Raw genomic sequence first — 27,384 nt, forward strand, 5'->3', positions numbered from 1 at the left:
CTCCATCTCTCTCTCTCTCTCTCTATATATATATACACACACACACGTATTATTTTATTTATTTATTTATTTTTCTACAGTAGGATAGCTGCTTTAACATCTATTTGCTCATGAATCCAAATTCTGGTCAACCTCTTAATAAAGAAGTGACTTCTGCCTGGCCGCCACACCGTCTGGGAGGTGAGGTGCCCCTCTGCCCAGCCACCCCGTCTGGGAAGTGAGGAGCGCCTCTGCCCGGCCGCCCAACTGACTGGGATGTGAGGAACGCCTCTGCCTGGCTGCCCAACGTCTGGGAAGTGAGGATTGCCTCTGCCCGGCTGCCACCCAGTCTGGGAAGTGAGGAGCGCCCCTGCCCGGGTGCCCACCGTCTGGCAGAGGGGCACCTCTGCCCGGCCACCGCCCTGTCTGGGATGTGAGGAGCGTCTGCGCAGCTGCCGCCCTGTCTGGGAAGTTAGGAGCACCTCTGCCCGGTCCCCCAACCCTCACCATCTGGGATGTGAGGAGCGCCTCTGTCTGGCCGCCCTGTCTGGGATGTGAGGAGCGCCTCTGCCCGGCCCCCCCGTTGTCTGGGATGTGAGGAGCCCTCTGCCCAGCCGCCCCGTCTGGGAAGTGAGGAACACCTCTGCCCGGCTGCTGTGCAACCTTCCAATTGTGAAGTGATAGCCTTGTGTGTGATCTTTCTGCCTTCCCCAAGTTTGCATTCTCTACATTAAAGTTTACTTTTTAATTAAAAGTTAAAAATAGATAAATAATAAAGAAGTGGCCAAATTAACCTATCATCAAAAGCTTATTATGCTGACATACACAGTTTCCTTAGAAACAATGTATGTCTAAGCATATCTAGTCCTCTCTTCTCCAGAGTCTCCCAGAGATTTTCCGTATGCAAGTCTTGCCTCCCTTATCTCAGGTTTTCTGTCTGTCAACTGTCTCCCCAGGTCAGGCCTTCTTTATAGGGATCCTTGTTTTAGGTGCTGCCCAGATGCTACTCCCAGCAGTGCAAAGGGTTTTATTCTCAGGATACGGAAAACTCATATTCAAGCTATAGGTGAAGGAGCTAAAGACAAAAGCTGAGTCTAAAATGGCATGGATGTTGAGGTTGAGATAGTGAGTAGACTAGAGAACAGAAGAATAACTGAAAATAATTTCACTCTTTTTACCTACTACTTAGAGAAGACTATAACTTTAGATACACACACACACACACACACACACACACAAATATATACATATTAGGTTGGTACAAAAGTAATTGCGGTTTCAGACTGTGAATTTTAAATCCGTATAGCTAATTTCAGACACATCTTTATTAAGCAAAGTAGGAACGATTACAGTCAACACATTCTTGCCAATGAGAAATAAGTTTGTTTATTCCTGTAGGTATAACAAGCCTTCCTTCAGGACTCGACGAACTCTTGGAAAACATTTTCTGAATTCTGCTGGTTGTGAAAGCATTTTCCCTGCAAAACGTTGTCTAGATGCTTGAAGAAGTGGTAATCAGTTGGCAAGAGGTCAGGTGAATATGGCGAATGAAGCAAAACTTCATAGACCAATTCGTTCAACTTTCGAAGCATTGGTTGTGCGACATGCAGTTGGGAATTGTCATGGAGAAGAATTGGGTCCTTCCTGTTGACCAATGCTGGCTGCAGGCATTGCAGTTTTCCGTGCATCTCATTGATTTGCCAAGCATTCTTCTCAGATGTAATGGTTTTGCCAGGATTCAGAAAGCTGTAGTGGATCAGACTGGCAGCAGATCACCAAACAGTGACCATGACCTTTTTGTGGTGCAAATTTGACTTTGGGAAGTGCCTTGGAGCTTCCTCTCAGTCCACCTACTGAGCTGGTCATTGCTGGTTGTCATATAAAATCCACTTTTCATCACATGTCACAATCCAATTGAGAAATGGTTCGTTGATGTTGCGTAGAATAAGAGAAGACAACACTTCAAAAATGACGATTTTTTACATTTTCACCCAGTTCATAAGGCACCCATTTATGGAGCTTTTTCACCTTTCCAATTTGCTTCCAATGCCAAATGACCATAGAATGGTCAACGTTGAGTTCTTCAGCAACTTATCATGTAGTTGTAAGAGGATCAGCTTCAATGATTGTTCTCAATTGGTCGTTGTCAACTTCTGATGGCCAGGCACTATGCTCCTCATATTTTTTTTTTTTGAGACAGTCTCACTTTGTCACCCAGGCTGGAGTGCAGTGGCGCGATCTCCGCTCAATGCAAGCTCCACCTCCCAGGTTCACGCCATTCTTTTGCCTCAGCCTCCCGAGTAGCTGGGACTACAGGCGGCCCCCACCTTGCGTGGCTAATTTTTTTTGTATTTTTAGTAGAGACAGGGTTTCACCGTGTTAGCCAGGATGGTCTCAATCTCCTGACCTCGTGATCCGCCCGCCTCAGCCTCCCAAAGTGCTGGAATTACAGGCGTGAGCCACCGCACCTGGTCTATGCTCCTCATCTTTAAGACTCTTGTCTCCTTTGCAAAACTTCTTGAACCACCGCTGCAATGTATGTTCATTAGCAGTTCCTGGGCCAAATGTGTTGTTTATGTTGCGAGTTGTCTCCAATGCTTTATGACCCATTTTGAAAAGCTCCAATTTACTTTTGGTCTAACATCATTTCCGTAGTCTAAAATAAATATAAAATAAACAGCAAGTAATAAGTCATTAGCAAAAAAAAAACAAACAAACAAGACATGCATGAGAATGTGTAACATAACCACATTTATTTAAGAATGTATTCTAATATCAAATGCCAATTTTAAACAATGGAAAAACCGCAATTACTTTTGCACCAATCTCATTGTATTTTCTAAAACACATTTTATATGATATATACATTTATATATGAGTATTTATATATGTACATTTATATGTAAATTTAAAAATACAACTCAAATAGCTACCAGAGTTAAACCCTTAATTCAGTAATTTACATGGCCCGCAATTCCTGTGAGAGATCAGAGTCACTTGTTCTGATTTCTACAGGAAGGCACTCTGAGAGCTGGACCCCTTTTTACTGGATAAGGAGCTGCGTCAAGCCTGGGCTTTACATCTTTTTGCACTACCCAGAAAAAACAATCCCTGAGACCTCCTACTTGCCATGTCATTACCACTACAGAACCAAGGAGGGGCTGTACTTGCTTCCCTCTTAGATGTTCACTGTTTCATTCACACCCAAGATTCTCTAGAATTCAGAGAAATTCCCCAAAACTCTTTGGGCCCCTTTGTCTTCCTAAGTCACATCTCAGAAAACTTCTCACTATTTGTGGAATCGACAGCCCACATCACAAGTACACCCCTGTGTCTTTTCCTTCTTCAACTTCCCCAACCAGCTTCTCTCTGTAGCATCAGGATTTGGATTATATCAATTCTTTTGACATTGCCTCTTTTGGATCTTTGTTTTCCTAAGGGGAGCCGAGTTTAATTGAGTGTGGATGTTAGTATCATACAATCAGCAGCCAGATGATCCAGAGACAGGGATTTTGATACATGTGGTCTCTGTCCTTCAGAAGGAAGTGATTGCTGCTTCTCACTGCGTCTGAGATGCTGTAGGTATTGGCAGTATTAACAATAGGCCTCTCAGTGCAAAGCAAACATGACATATAATAGAGCACAATCTCATCCTGAGATGTCTTTCTCCTAGTATGCATCCTCCAGGCAGCAGAGTTCTGGAGAGAGAGAATTCTGAGACTGCCACAGGGCATCTGGTTCTAGTTCAAATCCGCAAAGTTTGTAAATGAATAAACTGAGGCCCAGATAAGACTCCCTCACAAAGTAAGTTACTGGCAGACACAAAACTAGAGGCCAGATTACTAAACTCTCATTATAGTGCTCAGTTTTACCCACATTCTGGATCTAGATAATTAAAATAGAATGCATAATCATTTACTGTATATCTAGTATATTGTATAGTAGTGTATACATAAATATAAAAAATTAATATAAAAAGTACATGAAAATACAAATAAGTTAAAGAAAAGTCTCAAAATGGTTATAACTGCACTGATACATGGAAGGATACTGCTTTTACAAGAAAAACCAGGAGTCAAAAAAGTGATGTGACCTGGGGAGAGAGCTGCTGTGGCATCCTCAGAATTTCTATGACTATGATAGTAACCCATGAAATTATTTGACATGTAAGTCTTGTGTATTGAGATATAGTGCTGTTGCCTAGACTTATGGAAATACTGAATGTGGAGGAGAGGATAGCCAATACCCCTCTTCCCAGTTCATTTCAATTGTTTATTCAACTAATATTAAGCTTTTATTATATTGTAGACCCTGTGCAAAGCGTTGGAAATGAAACAGGTGACCAGATCATCATGGAATTTTGTCCTGATGGTACTTAAGAGTCTTTAAGCCTAGAACTCTAACACCTAGTGTGACTACACTTGATAACTCCATAATATATACTGGAAATTTGTGAAGAGAGTAGGTTTCAAGTGCTCTCACCAAAAAAAAAAAAAAAAAAAAAAAGGGAAAAAAAAGATAGCTACATGAGGAGATGGATATGTTAATTTGTTTCAATGCAGTCATCATTTCAATATGAATATATACATCAAAACACACTGTACACATTAAATATATACAACTTTTATTTTTAAAAACACTCTATGGAAGAATATGAAGTAAGTCACAGAACGTCAGGAAAAACAAAGTAGTTTTATCAGAAAGCGTTGTGGAATTCCAACTTTAACTCATTGGGCATGCTTCCATATTTGCTGAGGTGTCTAAAATTTTAGCTTTAATAAAATCATTTCTACTATACAAAAGTATAGTTGTGATGACAGTGTGGTATTTCAGTGAGTCTAGATAAATATATCAATAAAAAGAATGTGGCTTCCAGAAGTAAACTCCTACGGACATGGTCATTGATGTTTGACAAGACCAATAAGGCAACTTAATGGGAAAAGTTTTCTCAACATACTGTGCAGGAACTGAATAGTTATATGGAAGAAAGTAAGCCTTGATTCTCACTACACCTGATACACAAAAATTTATTCAAGATGGGCAATAGAGCTAAAATAAGAGGTAGAATCATAAACCTGCATGAAGAAAATATAAAGGAATATTTACAACATTGGGGTAAGGAAATATTTAATAGCCAGCAAAGAAAAAGCACTAACAATAAGGGAAAAAATACTGAATTGGATTTTGTAGAAATTTAAAATTTCTGCTTAACAGAAAAGACCATGAAATTATTAAACAATCAAGCCACAAACTGCGAGAAAATATTATCAATACATATATCTCACAAAGAACTGTATCCTGAATGCCTGCAATTTAAAAAGTTTAAAAATAAAAATGAACAAAGACTTAGACACTATAAAAAGAAAGTGTACAATAAACACATGTCTATAAACATGTAAAAAGCTGCTCAACATATCCAGTCTTCAGGAAGGCAGGCTGTCACCACATACCCATGAAAATAATAAATTCCTAAAAGTAGGGTTGTGAGGTCAAAAATAGATATTGCCAAACTGCTCTCCAAAGAGTTCAGGACAACTTTTGCCAACAAGTGTGAATTAAATTTCTTGTTTACACTCGTGCCAAGACTGGGTATTGTTAATCATTCAACTTAGTCACTTTTATAGAAAAAGTGATACTGTATTATTGTTTTAATTTGCATTTCATAGGATAGAAATAAGGTTTCCAATAGTTTTTCACATTCTTTGCCCATTTTTCTGTAGGCTTTTTAACCTTTTGATTTGCAAGGGTTCTTGGTATATTAGATGTCGTATATAGGTATTGCAAACACTCTTCATTTAAATTTTTTATTTTACTTTCTTTTTCTAGAGACAAGGTCTTGCTCTGTCACCTAGGCTGGAGTTCAGTGGCATGACCAGAGCTCACTGCAGCCTGGACCTCCAGGCTGAAACAATTCTCCCTCCTCTGCCTCTTGAGTAGCTGGGACTACAAGCACACACCGCCACACCTGGCTAATTTTTGCATTTTTTGTAGAGCTGGGGTCTCGCTATGTTGCCTAAGCTGTTCTCAAACTCCTAGGCTCAAGTGATCCTCTCACCTTGGCCTCCTAAAGTGCTGAGATTACAGGCGTGAGCTACTGTGCCTAGCTGGAAATATTCCTTATTGGCTGCTTTTTCTTTACTTGTCTTATTTTTTCAAGTATAAAAATAGACAGGCTCTATGTTGCTCAGGCTGAAGTGCAGTGGCTACTTACAAGCGTAACCATGATTCACTGCAGCCTTGAACTCCTGGTTTCAAGTTATTGTTCTCCAGCATCAAGTGTGTCAACTCTAACCCCATTGGGGGGATTTCAAGGCCTGTACTGTTTTGGTCCCAATTTAGCTTTATCATCCATATTTGCCCCCACCGCTCTGCAGTTCCACTGAAGCACCCCCCCTTTCCTCTGAGCCCACAATGTCACACCCAGGACTCTGCCTCAGCTGGGCCTCCACTGCCCACCCCTCTATAGATGCCTAAATCCCGGGCAGTTATGCAGACACAATTAAGTTCCATCCATTCCATGAAGCGTTCCCCAACCCTCTGGTGGAAGGTCACTTCTTCCCCTCGTGGGGTTCTCAGCTTTCATTTCTTTTTCTACTAAGAGTCTTAGCACTTTCTGCTAAACGCTACAATTACCTGTTCACATACTCTACCTGCCCCCACGAGACCAGGGGCATCTCAGAAACAAAGATCATTAAAACCAACTAAATCTATTTCTCATTATAAAATGAGGTATGCTGATTGATTGTAAAAGAATAAAATAATAAAGTATGGAACATTTTTAAAAAGCATATAGATCTGGCAGAGAAGATAGAGACCCTTCCACACCACTGAAATTACGTATTGAAAAGAACAAGGAAAAAACTGCTTCAGTTGGCATGATTTATGTAAGTATAGTATAGGATCCTTAAAATGGTTCAAAGAAATGGAAAATCAAGACTTCATTTTGGCAAAGGCCATTGAACAGAAACTTTAGCATATTTATCAATAATTTCTTTCAGTTAAATAACTGACAACAACACACTTTTCAACCAGTGATGTTGTAAATTAAATTTAAAAAATTAAATTAAAACAAAATTAGTTCATAAATTTGTGGGCTGACCAAGAAGGTAATAAAATCTCACTAAATAAAATGAGAAAAATTCAGAAAAAGAAAAAAATAATAAAATAAATCGCCCATGGACCTATTACACACATATAAGCACTATTCATTCTTTAAAGCATATATTTCCAAGCATTTTTATTTTTTCCATGCCAAAGGTATATATATATTTGTACAATTCTTCAACTTTTGTAGAATTTGTATAATGTTGTATCTTGCTTTTTTTTTTTTTTTTTTTGAGACGGAGTCTCGCTCTGTCGCCCAGGCTGGAGTGCAGTGGCGCGATCTCGGCTCACTGCAAGCTCCGCCTCCCGGGTTCACGCCATTCTCCTGCCTCAGCCTCCCGAGTAGCTGGGACTACAGGCGCCTGCTACCACGCCCGGCTAATTTTTTGTATTTTTAGTAGAGACGGGGTTTCACCGTGTTAGCCAGGATGGTCTCGATCTCCTGACCTCGTGATCCGCCCGCCTCGGCCTCCCAAAGTGCTGGGATTACAGGCGTGAGCCACCGCGCCCGGCCGTATCTTGCTTTTTTAACCACTGATGTTATAAGCATATTTATGCCACTTCATTCATTTTGGGACTTAATAATACATGATCTAGTGGATATATCGTAATTTATCATTCCTTGATAGAGAAAAATTTAGCTTTGCTTATTTTAGAGTTATAAATGATGCTGGGTCAGGTATCTTTATGTTTGAAGATGGCTCCATATTTGGGTTGTTTCCACAGAACTCTTTCCTAGAAATGTTTTTTCTAGGTTAATGGCTACAAATATTTCTAGGCACCTGACATATTGACGCCCACCTCTAAAGTATTTTTATGATCCACAACTAGCATTTAACACACTGCCCTACTCACTCCATGACTAATAAATAGACAAATGACTGAAACATGACCTCATGCTTTCTATTCCTCCAGCTTTCATTGAGTTCCTTTCCTCTGGGAGGATTGGTTGTTGTCCAGCCCTCCACAGCATCAGCCCATCGACCCTATCCCTGTGGTTAGAGCGGCTGAGGAAGCCGAATTGCAGCTCTGTAGAAAGGAACGGGGCTGGAGAGTTCATGCATAGACCAGTTTTTTATTTTATTTTTTATTTGTTTATTTTATTTTATTTTTTGGTGGGGGGACGGAGTTTCACTCTTGTTGCCCAGGTTGGAGTGCAATGGCATGATCTCAGCTCACCACAACCTCTGTCTCCTGGGTTCAAGCAATTCTCCTGCCTCAGCCTCCCAAGTAGCTGGGATTACAGGCATGTGCCACCATGCCTGGATAATTTTGTATTTTTAGTAGAGACGGGGTTTCTCCATCTTGGTCAGGTTGGTCTTGAACTCCTGACCTCAGATGATCCACCGCCTCGGCCTCCCAAAGTGCTGGGATTACAAGCATGAACCATCCTGCCCCGGCTGCACAGACCAGTTCTTATGAGAAGGGATCAGCTAAGAATAGCCTTGGGTCGACACACACACCTCTTCACACTCACAGGAGAAACCATTTCCCCATGAAGCTAGAGATGAAACCATCTCCCCACGAAGCTAGAATAGCTCAGAGATGCTATTCTTGGATATCCTGAGCCCCTGTGGTCACCAGGGACCCTGAGTTGTACAACACTCAGCATGACAGCATCACTATGCTTAACAATTTCCCTCCTCACCCCCAGATTCCATTTCCCCATCTGCCAGGGCTGCCTATAAAGAGGAGAGATGGCTTCAGACTTCAGAAGGACACAGGCAGCAGAGAGTGGTCAGTCCCTTCTTGGCTCTGCTGACACTCGAGCCCAGATTCCATCACCTGCTCAGAATCATTCAGGTCTCCACTGCTGCCCTTGCTGTCCTCCTCTGCACTGTCCCTCTCTGCAACCAGGTCTTCTCTGTACCACTTGAGTCTGAGTTGTCATTGTGGGTATCACCACTCTCTGGCCATGGTTAGACCACATCAGTCTTTTCTTGTGGCCTGGGAACCCCCAAGAGAAAAAAGAGAACTTCTTAAAGGGCTGCCAAACATCTTGGTCTTTCTCTTCAAGACTTTTATTTTTATCCCTAGAAGGGGTCTTAGCCCTCCTAGTCTCCAGGTATGAGAAGCTAGGTAGGGGCAGGGGAGTTACAGTCCCTTGTACAGATAGAAAAACAGGGTTCAAAACAACTCAGTTTGCAAGAGGCAGAATCCAGGGCTGGTTACTTCCCAGCGGGATCTGTTGTTCACTCTCCAGCTCACCCTAGGTCTGTCCCTTGGATGTCTTATGAGAGATGTCCAAGGCTTCTCTTGGGCTGGGGTATGACTTCTTGAACCAGACAAAATTCCCTGAAGAGAGCTGAGATAAGAGAACAGTCCGTTCAGGTATCTGGATCACACAGAGAAACAGAGAACCCACTATGTAGAGTCAAGGAGAAAGAAGGATATAGACAGAAACAAAGAGACATTTCTCGGCAAAAAAGCCCAAATGCCTTCCAGTTACTTGGTCTGAGCAAGCCTGCCTTCCTCACCTGCTCAGGGATCAGAAGCTGCCTGGCCTTTTCTTCTGAGCTGTGACTCAGGCTCATTGTCTTCCTTTCTCCACAGTTGCTGCCGACACGCCGACCGCCTGCTGCTTCAGCTACATCTCCTGGCAGATTCCACAGAATTTCATAGCTGACTACTTTGAGACCAGCAGCCAGTGCTCCAAGCCCAGTGTTATGTAAGTGCCAGTCTTCCTGCCCACCTCTAGGGAGGTAGGGAGGGTCAGGGTGGGGGCAGAGACAGGCCAGAAGGCCATCCTGGAAAGGCTCAGTCTTCCAGAGCCTATCGGGGATACAGGACCCAGGGCTCCGAGGTGTCACCTGACTTGGGGCTGGAGTGGGGCAAGTGTTACAGAGTCAGGAAGGGCTGCCCCAGCCCAGAGGAAAGGGACAGGAAGAAAGAGGCAGCAGGACCCTCTGAGGGCCACCCCGCCGAGTCCCTGAGAGAAGCTCTCTAGATGGAGATAGGCAGGGGGCCCCTGAGAGATGAGCAGGCCCTGAGCTGCCCAGGACAGAGTGGGATAGTGGGGCCACGGTGGGCCCAGGATTCCCCTGCTAGATTCCCCAGTGCTTAACCCTTCCTCCCTTCTCCACAGCTTCCTAACCAAGAGAGGCCGGCAGGTCTGTGCTGACCCCAGTGAGGAGTGGGTCCAGAAATATGTCAGCGACCTGGAGCTGAGTGCCTGAGGGGTCCAGAAGCTTCGAGGCCCAGTGACCTCGGTGGGCCCAGTGGGGAGTAGGAGCCTGAGCCTTGGGAACATCCCCGTGACCTCCACAGCTACCTCTTCTATGGACTGGTTGTTGCCAAGCAGCCACACTGTGGGACTCTCCTTAACTTAAATTTTACTTTATTTATACTATTTAGTTTTTGTAATTTATTTTTGATTTCACAGTGTGTTTGTGATTGTTTGCTCTGAGAGTTCCCCCTTTCCCCTCCCCCTTCCCTCACACTGTGTCTGGTGACAACCGAGTGGCCGTCATCGGCCTGCTGTAGGCAGTCATGGTACCAAAGCCACCAGACTGACAAATGTTTATCGGATGCTTTTGTTCAGGGCTGTGGTCAGCCTGGGGAAATAATAAAGATGCTCTTTTAAAAGGTAAACCAGTATTGAGTTTGGTTTTGTTTTTCTGGCAAATCAAAATCACTGGTTAAGAGGAATCACAGGCAAAGATTAGGAAGAGGTGAAATGGAGGGAAATTGGGGGAGATGGGGAGGACTACCACAGAGTTAACCACTTTACAACAGAGACACAGTTCTGGAACACTGAAACTATGAATATGTTAGAACTCAAATCATAATATGCATGCTCTAGGATAATTCACTACTCGAATGGACACCATTAAGCAGAGTATTCTGTAGTGCATATTCATGATGAATCAAGCTGTTAATAGCAATTACTTACATTGTTGAGGCTTACTCCTACTGAGTGCTTTTTATACATTGTTTGTTTAATCTGGTTTGTTTATTGTTACCAATGCAATAGTACAGCAAATACCCTGAGCCCTGTGGCTACCAAGAACCCCTTGCATGTGCAATTCAACAAGACACCACGGTGCTTAAAAACCATCCTCTCTCATCAGCCGCCATTTCCATCTTCCCATGACTCAGGGCTTACCTCTTAAGAGAAGGGGACACAGCTTGGATCCCAGGAGGAGGCTGGCGACTGAGTGCCCAAGCCCTGTCCTCTTCTACTCACACCCCCAAATCCCCAACTTCCGGCCAGTTCTTCTCATCCCCAAATCATCCCCTGAACAGCGCTGTCTCCATCTACTTCCTTCTGATTTTATCACTGGTTAGAAGGAGTTGGCTCACTTGTCTCCAGTGAAAAATCACTCAGGGTCACGCTGCTCCTTCCCTCAGAATGCCCAGGTCCCCAAGCACCCAGGCATCTGCTGCTTTTCCTAGGACCCCCAGAAGACCCCTAGTAAAATGGTAGATGGCAATTATGAGACTCACAGCTGGTGCCTGGTAAGGGCTGGTGCTCCTGCCCATCTCTGGAGAGAAGCAGGACTTGGAGGGGGGCACCAGCTGGTATGAGGGCCATCCTGGGGACCCCAGGCCTTTGAGGTCCTATCTGGTGAAGGGACACAGGGAAGGGTCAGAGATGTGTTTTCTGGCCTGACCTGGGGTCTGCAAGGAAACAGGGAAGAGCTGCCCCTGGCAGAGGGAAGAGAGGAGGAAGTGTTAGCAGGAGGAGGCTGCCTGAGGAGACCCCCTGAGCCACTGAGGAAAGGTCTAGGGAGATGAGGTTGGACAGAGTCCTGAGCAAGTGGACAGGCCCTACGCTTGCCAAGACAGAGAGGGGACCAGGAATTCCCTTGCTGATTCCTCAATTTTTATAACTCTCTCTTTTAACAGCTTCCAGAATGAAAGTGGCTGAGGCTGGCAGGTCTGTGCCAACCCCATCGAGTTCTGGTGCCAAGTGCATCACTGACCTCAGAGTCCAATCCCTGAGCGACCTGGAAGCAACAAGACACTGTTACATTTGTGGCAGATTAGGAAGCAGGGACCCAGGCCCTAGGGAAGTCCCTTCAATTCCTGAACCTACCCCTACCCAAGCAACCTCACTCTGGGACTCTTCTTAACATGCATTTCAACTTACTTAGATTATTTAATTTTTGTAATGTATTTCTCTGTGTTCTTGACTGCTTGTCGGAAGGGATCCCACAACACCTCTACACCCCTTCCTCAGCCCCTCCAGGCACACAGGTGATCTGCCCACCTTGGCCTGTTGGTGATTCTATTGGCTTTGTTTTGTGACAAAGCAAGGCGGTGGGATGTGAGGGGAAGAAAAATCTCTATAAAACAAGATACAAAAGAGTATTTAAAAGTACAACAGTGTGGATACTATGCTATCTTTTGTACAAGGTCAGGTGTTCAAGACCAGCCTGGCCAAGATGATGAAACCCCGTGTCTACTAAAAATACAAAAATTAGCCGGGCATGGTGGCAGGCACCTGTAATCCCAGCTACTCAGGAGGCGGAGGAAGAGACTTGCTTGAACCAGGGAGGTGGAGGCTGCAGTGATCCGAGATCGCACCACTGCACTCCAGCCTGGGGGACAGATCGAGACTCCGCCTCAAAAACAAAAAAATAAAAATAAAGAAGAAGAATGCTATGGAATTCGACTAGAATTAGGGCTAACAATATGAAGCACTTTGGGAAGCCAAGGCAGGTGGATCACCATGTTAGCCTGGAGTTTGAGACCAGCCTGCCCAACATGGTGAAACCTCATCTCTACTAAAAATACAAGAATTAGCCAGGTGTGGTGGTGCGCACCTGTATTCCCAGTTACTCCAGATGCTGAGGCACGAGAATCATGGAACCTGGGAAGCAGAGGTTGCAGTGAGCTGAGGCAGCCTGGGGTCCAAGGCTGTGGTGAGCCATGATCATGCCACCGCACTCAAGCCTGGGCAACAGAGGAAGACCCTGTCTCCAAAAAAAAAAAAAAAAAAAAAGAGGCCAGGTGCAGTGGCTCACACCTGTAATCTCAGCACTTTGGGAGGCTGAGGCAGACAGATCATGAGGTCAGGAGTTCAAGACCAGCCTGGCCAACACAGTGAAACCCCATCTCTACTAAAAATACAAAAATCAGCCAGGTGTGGTGGCATGCGCCTATAATCCCAGCTACTCAGGAAGTTGAGGCAGGAGAATTGCTTGAACCTGGGAGACGGAGGTTGCAGTGAGCCAAGACCACATCACTGCACTCCAGCCTGGGCAACAGAGTGAACCTCCATCTCAAAAAAAAAAAATTTAAAAAGGGAGTATAGGGCCAGGCGTGGTGGCTCATGCCTGTAATCCCAGCACTTTGGGAGGCCGAGGTGGCTGGATCACTGGGTCAAGAAATCGAGACCATCCTGGCCAACGTGGTGAGACCCCATCTCTACTAAAAATAAAAAAATTAGTTGGGCATGGTGACACATGCCTGTACTCCCAGCTACTCTGGAGGCTGAGAGAGGAGGATTGCTTGAACCCGGGGGCCAAAGTTGCAGTAAGCTGAGATCACACCACTGCACTCCAGCCTGGTGACAAAGCAAGACTTCGTCTCAAAAAAAAAAAAAAAGGAGGATAAAAAAATATTTACAGAAGAATGACAATATAGAAAAAATACATAAAAAATAGAAAAGTCTCCACTTTATAATCACTACAGTAATATTTGATTTGGTCAAGAAGCAATCCAGATAAAACCATTAAGTAAAGATTATTATGGGACAGAATATTCACACTGTTTCTATCATTCCATAGATCACTTGTTAATTACAAAAGGAAAAAGAGGCCGGGAATGGAGGCTCATGTCTGTAATCCCAACACTTTGGGAGGCCGAGGAGGGCGGATCACCTTAGGTCAGGAGTTTGAGACCAGCCTGGTCAACATGGCGAAATCCCGTCTCTACTACAATTACAAAAATTAGGCAGGCGTGGTAGCAGGCACCTGTAATCCCAGCTACTTGTGGGCCTGAGGCAGGGGAATCGCTTGAACCCAGAAGATGGAGGTTGCAGTGAGCCAAGATTGCGCCACTGCACTTCAGCCTGGGTGACAGAGTGGGACTCCTTCTAAAAAAAAAAAAAAATGCCCTTATTCTTAGGAGATATATAGAAGAAATTAGGGGTGAAGTGCTATGAAATCTGCAGTTAACTCTCAAATTGTACAGCAAGAAAATTTATTAAATTTAAAAAAACGTGAATATTCATAGATATACATATATGTGGGGGCAGGTAGAAAGGGAGGGACACACAGACAAAGAAAATATGGCAAAATGGTATCAACTGGTGGAACTCTTTGAAAAATTTAAAAAATTTCAAAAGTATATTATTTTTGAACTGCTCAGGAGGTTTAAATTTTTGAATTTTTAAAATAAGCAATCAATTGTGAGGAAGTCTGAGAAGCCAGACTAAGAGATAAGATGAAAAATAAGGAAAGTAGAATCACAGTAATGAAAGGAACAGAGTTTCAAAATGCTGTGGTCAGTAGCTTCAATGCAAAAGAAAGTTAAATTAACGACGAACTCAGTAAAGACAACTGGATTCAGCAACTGGAAAGTCAGTGATGACCTAGGGTACAGGAGCTTCATTGAAATAGTAGAGTTGGGCCACGGCACGTGGCCCACACCTATATCCAGCAGTTTGGGAGGCCGAGGTAGGTGGATCTCTTGAGGCCAGGAACTCAAGACCAGCCTAGCCAACGTGGTGAAACCCCATCTCTACTAAAAATACAAAAATTAACCAGATATAGTGGCACGCCCCTGTAATCCCAGCTACTCAGGGGGCTGAGGCATGAGAACTGCTTGAACCTGGAAGGCAGAGGCTGCAGTGAGCCGAGATAGGGCCACTGCACTCCAGCCTGGGTGACAGGGCAAGACTCTGTCTAAAAAACAAAAAATAGGCCGGGCGTGGTGGCTCATGCCTGTAATCCCAGCACTTTGGGAGGCCAAGGCGGGCGGATCACAAGGTCAGGAGATCGAGACCATCCTGGCTAACACGGTGAAACCCGTCTCTACTAAAAATACAAAAAATTAGCTGGGCGTGGTGGCGGGCACCTGTGGTCCCAGCTCCTCGGGAGGCTGAGGCAGGAGAATGGCACGAACTCGGGAGGTGGAGATTGCAGTGAGCTGAGATCACACCACTGCACTCTAGCCTGGGTGACAGAGCGAGACTCCCTCTCAAAAAAAAGGAAGTAAACTGGGTATGTGGCAATAGTTACTTTGGTCCACAGATATTTGGTATCTTAACTAGTTTTGGATCTCTTCCACTAAAGGAACTGCCTGTTGAACGTTGTTAGGAATATAAGTACTGAAGGCAAATTGCCTGGGTTTGAATTTTGTTCTGTCCCTTGCACCCTGCCTGGGTTCAAATCCTAGCTCTGCTTATTAAGTTCTTTTAAGGGGATGATCTTTGAGCAAATGTCTTAGCTTCTGTTTTCCCAAGTAAATGGACACAATAGTTGCTACCTTGTGAAAGATTCATGTAATTGACCAGTGTTTACCAAGTAGCATCAGTGTTCAGTTTCAGTCATTGGTGATTCTGCAGTTGGACTGTGATGGGGTGTTGGGGTGGGGGTGGTGTGTGTGTGTAGCACTTAATTGCACGCAGAAAGGAAAAGATACTTTTGATGACCGGGAGGCAGCTTTTCTCTGCTTTTGTGTCAAAAGGGAGGAAGGGAGTTTGGAGAGGGAAACGAATTCTGTTCAATACTAAGCTCTCTTCCTCAAAATCAGAGGTACATTACAGAATTGCTAGACTTCAACAATCTGAATTTTTTAAAATTCATTTTTATTTTTTCAGGTTGAGACTGAGCTAAAGTTAATCTGTGGCGACATTCTGAATGTACTGGACAAACACCTTATTCCAGCAGCTAACACTGGCAAGTCCAAGGTTTTCTATTATGAAATGTAGGTTCTATACTAAAAATTAACAAGTGTACTTCAATAATTTTAAACACGCTCAGGAATAATTGGCTTTGTTTCTTTTTTTCTTAGCTATTTCCTATTATTTTCCTTATTAAATATAACGAAAAATCCCACAGAAATTAACTGAGGAGCCTCTAAATATCAAGAAAATTATCACTTGATAGACTAGAATTAAACAAGCAAGTGGTTCCAAGAAATGGCACAAGTGTATTAATCATAAAATAAAATTTCTACATGAAACTTTCAGCCAGCACTGTGAAATGTGTGGCCGTTTAGGGGAGGGGAATGAGATAGGTCCCATGAAAGCAAAAGAATATAAATAGGTAAAGCAAAAGCGAATGCATTTTTTATAATAGCCTGACCATCTTTTTATCCCAACATTGACTATCCTTCTAACATTAAACAATTATTTTTAAATAAAAGTTGGAAACCTACATAGAAGAAAGTCATGATTCTAAAAAGGCCAACTTTTAATCTTACATTTTCCTTTCTAGTATAGAACCTACATTTCCTAATAGAAAACCTTGGACTTGCCAGTGTCAGCTACTGGAATGAGGTGCTTGTCCAGTGCATCCAGCACGTTGCCACAGATTAACTGTAGCTCAGTCTCAACCTGAAAAAATAAAAATACATTTTAAAAAATCAGATTGTTTCAGTCTAGAAATTCTGTAAATTATTACACCTTCTATCTACCTCTGATTTTGAAGAAGAGAGCTTAGTATTAAAGAGAATTGGTTTCTCTCTCCAAACTCCCTTCTTCCCTTTTGACACAAAAGCAGAGAAAAGCTGCCTCTCGGTTATAAAAAGTATCTTTTCCTTTCCGCATGCAATTAAGTGCTACACACACACACCACCCCCACCCCAACACCCCATCACAGTCCAACTGCAGAATCACCAATGACTGAAACTGAACACTGATGCCACTTGGTAAACACTGGTCAATTACATGAATCTTTCACAAGGTAGCAACTATTGTGTCCATTTACTTGGGAAAGCAGAAGCTAAGACATTTGCTCAAAGGTCATCACCATAAAAGAACTTAATAAGCAGAGCTAGTATTTGAACCCAGGCAGGGTGCAAGGGACAGAACAAAATTCAAACCCAGGCAGTTTGCCTTCAGTATTTACATTCCTCACAACGTTCAACAGGCAGTTCCTTTAGTGGAAGAGATCCAAAACTAGTTAAGATACCAAAAATCTATGGACCAAAGTAACTATTGCCACTCATCTCTATTCATTTATAATGCTGAAAAGGTACAGCACCTCTAAACACACATACCCAGCTTGCTTCCTTTTTTTTCTTTTCTTTTTTTTTTTTTGAGACTAAGTCTCACTTTGTCCCTCAGTCTGGAGTGCAGTGGTGCGATCTCAGCTCACTGCAACCTCCGCCTCCCGGATTCCAGCTATTCTGGTGCCTCAGCCTGCAGAGTAGCTGGGATTACAGGCATGCACCGCCATGCCTGGCTCATTTTGTATTTTCAGTAGAGACAGAGTTTCTCCACATTGGTCAAGCTGGTCTTAAACTCCCGACCTCTGGTGATCTGCTCGCCTCGGGCTCCCAAAGTGCTAAGACTATAGGCGTGAGCCACCGCGCCCAGCCGAACATGTTTCTTATGTTTTGCAATATAGACAGGCTGAGGATTTTTCAGATAGTCAAGCTGTGATTTCCTTTTTTTTTTTTTTTTTTTTTTTTTTTGACAGACTCTTGCTCCATCACCCAGGCTGGTGTCTGGTGGAGCGATCTTAGCTCACTGCAGCCTCCACCTCCCAGGTTCAACTGATTCTCATGCCTCAGCCTCCCGAGAAGATGGGACTACAGGTGCATGCCATCACACCTGGCTATTTTTTGTATGTTTACAAAAATAGTAGAGGCAGGGTTTCACTAAGCTGGTCTCCAACTCCTGACCTCAAGTGATCTGCCCTCCTCGGCCTTCCAAAGTGCTGGCATTACAGGCGTGAACCACTGCATGTGGCCTGTGATTCCTTTTTAAGTATTATTTTATCTCTTTTCTCTTGCACTTTAAGTGGTAAAGAGAAACCACACCATTCGTTCATCACTTTGCTTAGAAATCTCCTCAGCAAAATATACAATTTCATCACTTGCAAGTTCTACCTTTCACAAAATATTAGAACATGATACATCCAAGTTCTTTGCCACTTTAAAACAAGGATCACTTTTCCTCCTGTTTCTAATAAGCTGCCTCTCATTTCCATATGAGATCTCACCAGAATGGCCTTCAGCTTTCAGAATTTTACCAACATTCTATTCATGATGATATAGGCATTTTCAAAGCCAATGGAGAAATGCTTTTAAAAAATAGTTCACCTCTTTTCTTTCTGTAGCAGCACCGTAACTTAATTGGAAGGGGATACAATCCAGTCTGTCCATAACAGTTGGTCACTATGGTTCCAAGCTTGAGTATAACTACAAAACATCTTTTTAATCTCAAGACATTTAATAAAAAGAAATAATGTTAATGTAGTTAGAGCAGAGTACTAGATGAAATGCATGACAGATAAGGAATTGATGTAAGCACTATATTTCACTCAGGTCACAAATAATAAAGATAATAAATTATCTTTATTATTTAAAACAGGTTTGTTTGTTTGTATATTTACAGAACACATTTACTCTGCTATGTGTCTGAAGCTGTTTTAAACACTTTACACATGTTAATTCATTCAAACTTACAAGAACCCAGTGAGGTAGGTCCATTTATTCATATTTTACACATGAGCAAACTGAAATGGAGGGACATTAAGCAACTTACCACCATCAATAGCTAATGTATGTTAGAATTGGGTTCTGAACTGACTCACCTTGGCCACTGAGTTCCTGCTCTTAATTATCACACTGCTTTAAGTGGGTTCTCCAGTGGCATACCCTGAATTAGTAATTTGATACAAGTAGTTTATTTGGGAGATGATCTTTTTTGTTTGTTTGTTTTGTTTTGTTCTTGAGGAGTCTCACTCTGTCACCCAGGCTGGAGTGCAGTGGTGCGATCTCGGCTCACTGTAACCTCTGCCTCCTGAATTTAAGAGATTCTCCTGCCTCAGCCTCTTAAGTAGTTGGGATTACAGGCACGCACCACCACGTTTGGCTAATTTTTGTATTTTTAATAGAGACAAGGTCTTACCATGTTGACCAAGCTGGTCTCCAACTCCTGGCCTCAGGTGATCCACCCACCTTGGCCTCCCAAAGTGCTGGGATTACAGGTGTGAGCCACTGCCTGTGGCCTTGGGAGATGATCTTGAGAAACAGTGACAAGGGAGTAGGATGGGGAAAATAGTCACCAAGAGCATTGTTATCAAGTAAATTACTGCTACAGGTAACTGGGTCTTAATCCTGTGGAGGAATTCTGGGAGACATGGTAGAACACATGTGTTATCTGTTGACGCTTAATGAACCACCCCAAACTTAACGGATTTTTTTTTATTTTTTTTCTTTAGAAATGTCGCTGAGTCATAACATGGTATAAAACTATCATTAATTGTTTATTATGTCTCTTGGTTCTGGTGATTGCCTTGACTCAGCTAAATGGTGCTTGCCTTGGGTCTTTCTTGTGGTTACTGTCAGATGGAGGGTGGAGACGGAGACCACAGGTGAAGACCACTCCCATGTCTGATGGCCGGTGCTGTCTGTCAGCTGAGACCTCAGTGGGGCTTTCAGGTAGCCTCTGTGTGTGGACTGGCCCGCCTCACAGGATGGTGGCAGGGTTCCAAGAGTGAGTTTTCCAGAGAGAGTGGGCACTGCTCATGACCTAGCCTTGAAGTTCACACAGTGTCACTTCTGTTGCATTCCATTTCTTTCTTTTCCTTTTCTCTTCTTTCTCTTTCTTCTCCTCCTCCTTCTTCCTTTCTCTCTCTGTCTCTTTTTTGAGATGGAGTCTCACTCTGTTGCCCAGGCTGGAGTGCAATGGCATGATCTCGGCTCACTGCAACCTCCGCCTCCTGGGTTCAAACGATTCTCCTGTCTCAGTCTCCTGAGTACATGGGATTACAGGCATGCACCACGACGCCCAGCTAATTTTTGTATTTTCGGTAGAGACGAGGTTTCACCATATTGGTCAGGCTGGTCTCAAACTCCTGACCTCATGATCTGCCCACCTCGGACTCTCAAAGTGCTGGGATTACAGGCATCAGCCACCGCGAGGGAGCTCCCTCCCTTCCTTCCCCTTCTTTCCTTCCTTTCTTCCTGTCTTTCTCTTTCTTTCCTTTTTTCCTTTCTCTTTCTCTCTTTCTTTCAAGACAGGGTCTCACTCTCCCAGAAATAAACCCACACAATTATGGCCAACTGATTTCTGACAAAGGGGACAAGGACAGTCTCTTCAGGTACAAAGAAGGAAAAAAACAGCCTCTTTAATCAACAGTATTGGTAAAATTGTATACCCACATGCAGAAGAAATTGGATCCTTATCTTACACAGTGTATAAAAATCAACTTCCTTGTTTCTTTATTTAAAATTTTTTTATTTTAAAATTTATTTTAAAAGGCAGGGTCTCACTCTGTTGCCCAGGCTGAAATGCAGGGGTGCAATCTTGGCTCACTGCAGCCTCAACTTCCCAGATTCAAGAGGTCCTCCCACCTCAGCCGCCCAAGTAGCTGAAAATGTAGGCATGCTCCATCATGCCTGGCTGATTTTTTGTAGAGACAGGGTCTCACCATGTTGCCCAGGCTGGTCTCAAAGTCCTGAGCACAAAGGATACACACGCCTCAGCCTCCTGGGATTACAGGCGTGCGCCATCACACCCGGCCGCATTCCATTTCTTTGTGTTTGTTTGTTTGTTTGTCTGTTTGAGACAGGGTCTCACTCTGTTGCCCAGGCTGGAGTGCAGTGGCACGATCTCAGCTCACTGCAACCTCTGCCTCCTGGGTTCAAGCAATTCTTCTGCCTCAGCCTCCTGAGTAGCTAGGACTACAGCCGTGTGCCACCACACCTGGCTAATTTTTGTATTTTTGGTAGAGACAGGGTTTCACCTTGTTGGCCAGGCTGGTTTTGAACTCCTGACCTCAAGTGATCTGCCTGCCTCGGCCTCCCAAAGTGCTGGGATTACAGGCATGAACCACTGTGCCCACCAGCCTCATTCCATGTCTTAGGAGCCTGTCACCAAACCAGCCCTTACCGAGTGTGGCATTGGAGTCTACCTTTTGATGGGAGGAAGGTCAAGGTCCAAGACCAGTCTTGGAGTGTCTACCCCCAGATTGTGTTATGGGAGAGAGAAATAAACTCTTCTATTTTATAAATCGCTGGTTTTTTGAGGTTTTTTTTCCTAATAGGTTGAGAATCTAATCCTGGTACCCCATCTTCTCTCCATCCTGAGAAAGCTTTGCCTGCTCTCCTTACTCTCATCATCATCAACCTCTTCACCTTAAGTGGGTTATATTAGAATTTTTATAAGAGCAGGAAAACTTTCCTTTTCGGTGGCGCCTTCTTTTATCCCAGCAGCCCAAAGCTCATGGGCAGCAAAGGTAAGCAGAAAACCTTTTGCTCTGAGAGGCAGGGGTGAGAGACATAAAGTCAGAAGAAAATTGGCCAGGCACGGTGGCTCACGCCTGTAATCCCAGCACTTTGGGAGGCTAAGGCAGGTGGATCATGAGGTCAGGAGTTCAAGACCAGCCTGGCCAACATGGTGAAACCCTGTCTCTACTAAAAATACAAAAAAATTAGCCGGGCGTGGTGGTGGGCGCCTGTAATCCCAGCTACTCGGGAGGCTGAGGAATGAGACTTGCTTGAACCTGGGGGGGCAGGGGTTACAGTGAGCCGAGATCGTGCCACTGCACTCCAGCCTGGGTGACAGATCGAGACTTTCTCAAAAAGAAAAAAAGAAAGAAAGAAAATCAAACTAACAGCCACCCGTGTAGTGTAAGTCCAGTGAAATGCTTAGGTGTGTCATATGTTGTTTAACATCTGCTAGGACTCAACATTCCCTGAGGGCACAACCTGGGTCAGTGCAGTGGAATCCTCAGCACTTACAGGAGCGGGCGAGGGAAGAAATGACTACACCCTTATCAGTGGACACAGATACTCTAAAACATATTTTATTTATGGCTGGGCATAGTGGTTCATGCCTGTAATCCCAGTGCTTTGGGAGGCTGAGATGGGAGGATTGCTTGAGGCCAGGAGCTTGAGACCAGCCTGAGCAGCATTGCAAAATCCCATCTCTATCTCTACAAAAAATAAAAAATTAGCCAGGCGTGGTGGTATGTGACTGTAGTCCCAGCTACTTGAGAGGCTGAGGCAGAAGGATCACTTGAACCCAGGAGTTTGAGACCAGCCTGGGCAACATCGTAGACTCTGTCTCTACAAAAAATTAAATTAAAAAAAATTAGCCAGGCACGGTGGTACATACCTGTGGTCCCAGCTACTCGGAAGGCCAAGATGGTAGGATTGCTTGAGCCCAGCAGCTTGAGGCTGCGATAAACCATGATTGTGCCACTGCACTCCAGCCTGGGTGACAGAGCAAGACTTTGTCTCAAAAGAAAAAAAAAGAAAGAAAAACACAAAGACAAAACACTACAAGAGGCAGAAAAAGAATGGAAGACAAAAATACAAACAAAGAAACAAAGGCAACAATTAGAAAACAGTAAAAAAAAAGGCAGATATTAATCCAATTATATCAACAATTCCTTTGCATATCAATGGTCCAAATTAACCGATTAAAAGAGAGAGATTGGGCTGGGCGAAGTGGCTCACGCCTGTAATCCCAGCACTTTGGGAGGCCAAGGTGGGCGGATCACGAGGTCAGGAGATTGAGACCATCCTGTCTAACATGGTGAAACCCTGTCTCTACTAAAAATACAAAAAATTAGCTGGGCGTGGTGGCGGGCGCCTGTAGTCCCAGCTACTTGGGAGGGTGAGGCAGGAGAAAGGCGTGAACCCAGGAGGCAGAGGTTGCAGTGAGCTGAGATCGCGCCACTGCGCTCCAGCCTGGGCAACAGAGCAAGACTCCATCTCAAAAAAAAAAAAAAAAAAAAAAGAAAAGAAAAAGAGAGAGATTGTCAGAGTACAGCAAAAAACAAGATGCAACTATATGCTCCTTATAAGAACTACACTTTAAAGATGTATATATTAAAAGTAAATGGATAAAGAAAGATCTACTATGCCAACACTAATCAAAAGGAAGCAGGAGTCCCTATATTAATTTCAGACAGTACAGGCTTCAGGGCAAGAAAGTCATCAGGAACAGGACAGGTGCTGGGTGGCTTCCCAGCACTTTGGGAAGCCAAGGCGGGCAGATCACTCGAGGCCAGGAATTCAAGACAAGCCTGGCCAACATGACAAAACCCTGTCTTTACTAAAAATACAAAAATTAGCTGGGCATGGTTGCACTCGACTATAATCCCAGCTACTCCTCAGGCTGAGGCACGAGAATCACTTGAGCCTGGGAGGCAGAGGCTGCAGTGAGCTGAGATCATGCCACTGCACTCCAGCCTGGTTGACAGAGACTCTGTCTCAAAAAAAAAAAAAAAAGAAAGAAAAGAAAAGAAAAAGAAAAAGGAAGGAAGGAAGGGAAAGAAAAGAAAGTTGTGAGGGATAAGGACAGGTCATTACATAATGATTAAGGAGTCAATGCTCAAAGAAGACATAACAGTCCTTAACATGTATGATCCTAACAACAGAACATCAAAATATGTGAGGGAAAAAGTGACAGCACTGCAAGGAGAAACTATTATAGTTGGCGACTTCAATGTCCCTCTATCAGAAACGGACAGATCCAGCAGGCAGAAATCCGTAACTCAGTAACACCCTCTATAACTGGATATAATGGAAACCTATAGACTATTTCATACGATGACAGCAGAAAAAAAAGAAAAGAAAAACGCTTTGGTTTTTTCCATATCTTAGGCTGGAGAGCAGTGGCACGATCACAGCTCACTGCAGCCTTGAACTCCTGGGCTCAGGATATCCTCCCCACTCAGCACCCTGACTAGTTGGGAATACAGGTGTGCACTTCCACACCTGGCCAATTTTCTTTCTTTCTTTTTAATCTTTTTCATCATGTAGCACAAAATGTCATAATTTTTTTAATTTTAATTTTTCATAGAGATGGGATCTTGCTATGTTGCCCAGGCTACTCTTGAACTCCTGGCCTCAAGCAATCCTCCTACCTCAGCCTCCCAAAGTTCTAAGATTACAGGTGTGAGCCTGAGTCACCATGCCCAGCCACAAATAAAATATTTTTTAGCTGGGTGCAGTGGCTCACGCCTGTAATCCCAGCACTTTGGGAGGCCAAGGCGTGTGGATCATGAGGTCAGGAGATCGAGACCATCCTGGCCAAAATGGTGAAATCTCATCTCTACTAAAAATACAAAAATTAGCCAGACGTGGTGGTGGGTGCCTGTAGTCCCAGCTACTCAGGATGCTGAAGCAGAATTGCTTGAACCTGGGAGGCAAAGGTTGCAGTGAGCCAAGATTGTGCCACTGCACTCCAGCCTGGAGACAGAGCAAGACTCCATCTCAAAAAAAAAAAAAAAAAATTTAAGTATCAGTAGGCCGGGCACAGTAGCTCATGCCTGTAATCCCAGCACTTTGGGAAGCTGAGGCAGGTGGATCACTTGAGGTCAGGAGTTTGAGACCAGCCTGGCCAACATGGCAAAACCCCGTCTCTACTAAAAATACAAAAAAAAAGCCAGGTGTCATGGTGCATGCCTGTAACCCCAGCTACTCGAGAGGCTGAAGAAGGAGAATCACTTGAACCCAGGAAGCAGAGATTGCAGTGAGCCAAGATCACGCCACTGCACTCCAGCTTGGGCAACAGAGACTCTATCTAAAAAAAATAAAAAAATAAAAAATGAAGCATTCAGTGCTGGAGAAGAAATGGGAAATGGGTATTTCCCTAAATTGTTGCTGGGAGTGTGAACTGTTAAAATGCTTGTAGAAAGCAATATGGCAATATTTACTAAAAGCTTGACCCAGAAATCTTACTTTGGATATTAAAAACTCACGGGTTGGGCACAGTGGCTTATGCCTGTAATCCCACCACTTTGGGAGGCTGAAGCGAGCAGATCATCTGAGGTCAAGAGTTCGAGACCAGCCTGACCAACATAGTGAAACCTCGTCTCTACTAAAAATACAAAAATTAGCAGGGCGTAGTGGCACACGCCTGTAGTCGCAGCTACTTGGGAGGCTGAGGTGGGAGAACTGCTTGAACCCGGGAGGCGGAAGTTGCAGTGAGCCGAGATCACACTATTGCACCTCAGCCTGGGCAACAGAGCGAGGCTCCGTCTCAAAAAAACAAACAACAGGCCGGGCGCGGTGGCTTGTGCCTGTAATCCCAGCACTTTGGGAAGCCAAGGCAGGTGAATCACCTGAGGTCAGGAGTTCGAGACCAGCCTGGCTGACATGGCGAATCCCTGTCTGTGAGAAAAATACAAAAATTAGCTGGGCACGGCCGGGCGCGGTGGCTCACGCCTGTAATCCCAGCACTTTGGGAGGCTGAGGCAGGTGGATCAGAGGTCAGGAGATCGAGACCATCCTGGCTAACACAGTGAAACCCTGTCTCTACTAAAAATATAAAAAATTAGCTGGACGTGGTGGCGGGCGCCTGTAGTCCCAGCTACTCGGGAGGCTGAGGCAGGAGAATGGCGTGAACCTGGGAGGTGGAGATTGCAGTGAGCCAAGATCGAGCCACTGCACTCACGCCTGGGCGACAGAGCGAGACTCCGTCTCAAACAAACAAACAAAAAGAACAATTAGCTGGGCATGGTGGTGCACGCCTGTAGTCCCAGCTACTCGGGAAGCCGATGCAGGAGAATTGCTTGAACCAGAGAGGCAGAGGTTGCAGGGAGCCAAGATCGCATCACTGCACTCCAGCCTGGGTGACAGAGCGAGACTCCATCTCAAATAAATAAATAAAACAAAAACAAGAAACAAAAACACTCACTATGTTGGCCAGGCGCAGTGGCTCTTGCCTGTTATCCCAGCACTTTGGGAGGCCGAGGAGGATGGATCACTTGAGATCAGGAGTTCAAGACCAGCCTAGCCAATATGGTGAAACCCTATCTCTACTAAACATACAAAAATTAGCCGGGTGTGGCCGGGTGTGGTGGCTCACGCCTGTAATCCTAGCACTTTGGCAGGCTGAGGCAGGTGGATCACAAGGTCAGGAGATCAAGACCATCCTGGCTAACATGGTGAAACCCTGTCTCTACTGAAAATACAAAAAATTAGCCAGGCGTGGTGGTGGGCTCCTGTAGTCCCAGCTACTCGGGAGGCTGAGGCAGGAGAATGGCGTGAACCCGGGAGGCGGAGCTCACAGGGGGCCTAGATTGCGCCACAGCACTCCAGCCTGGGCAAGAGAGGGAGACTCCGTCTCAAAAAAAAAAAAAAAAAAAATTAGCCAGACGTGGTGGCGTGTGCCTGTAATCCTAGCTACTCGGGGTTGAAGCAGGAGAATCACTTGAACCCAGGAGGAGGAGGTTGCAGTGAGCCAAGACCGTGCCATTGCACTCCAGCCTGGGTGACAGGAGACTCCATCTCAAAAAAACAAAACAACACAAAACTCATTATGTAAATATATATTACAAGGTATTTTATCAAAGCCTTGTTTCTAGTGGGAAAAACTGCAAAGTAATAATAAATATTATCCTTCTGTACAGGTATGGATGAAGAAATTATGGTTACATACAAATGACAAAGTGTTAAGCACCTGTTCAAATGAATAACTTGGATCTCTATCAGTTGGCCTAGAGACAGACATGCACTGTTAAATGGGAAAAGCAAGTTATTATATATCCGGGTTTTTGTTTGTTTGTTTGTTTTTGAGATGGAGTCGTACTCTGTAGCCCAGGCTGAGTGCAATGACGCCTCTGCCTCCCAAAGTGCTGGGATTACGGGCGTGAGCCACCGCACCCGGCCTATATATCCCTTTTGTAAAGGCAGATTAGCAAAGTTTAAAAAGATACATATTTGGGGGACCGGCGCCGCAGGCGGATCACCTGAGGTCAGGAGTTCCAGACCAGCCTGGACAACATGGTGAAACCCCATCTCTACTAAAAATACAAAAAAATTAGCCGGGCGTGGTGGCAGGGCGCCTGTAGTCCCAGCTACCCGGGAGGCTGAGGCATGAGAATTGCTTGAACCAGGGAGGCAGAGGTTACAGTGAGCCGAGATCGCGCCATTGCACTCCAGCCTGGGTGGACAGAGCGAGACTCTGTCTCAAAAAGAAAAGAAAAAAAAGAAAAGAAAAAAGCTGATGTAAGATTTCATTTTACTAAAGAAACATAGAAATAAGCATAGCACCCAAGAGTAGTTAGGTGAATACTAAGTTGCTTTCCTTTATAACTCTCTTTAAAGAGAGCCACCTACACCGTTGGCTGTCTCCCATTGCTCAAAACGCAGGAACAGAAAACGTTTCGAATTGGGGAAACTCAGACAGCTACCGTATCCAAAAATGGTAAGTTAAGA

General features: G+C 44.3%; 1 protein-coding gene across 1 annotated transcript; it reads left to right on the forward strand.

The window, feature by feature from the left end:
- The first annotated feature begins 1,583 nt into the window (after positions 1-1,583).
- Positions 1,584-10,674, forward strand: LOC129137715 (C-C motif chemokine 3-like). The gene is made up of 3 exons (XM_063800067.1): positions 1,584-1,698; positions 9,601-9,751; positions 10,169-10,674. Exons 1-3 carry the CDS (start codon positions 1,584-1,586, stop codon positions 10,257-10,259), a joined length of 357 nt encoding a protein of 118 aa, XP_063656137.1. The 3' UTR covers positions 10,260-10,674.
- The last annotated feature ends 16,710 nt before the right edge of the window (positions 10,675-27,384 follow it).

The sequence above is a fragment of the Pan troglodytes genome, chromosome 19 (assembly GCF_028858775.2).
Source record: "Pan troglodytes isolate AG18354 chromosome 19, NHGRI_mPanTro3-v2.0_pri, whole genome shotgun sequence".
NCBI classification, from domain to species: Eukaryota; Metazoa; Chordata; class Mammalia; order Primates; family Hominidae; genus Pan; species Pan troglodytes.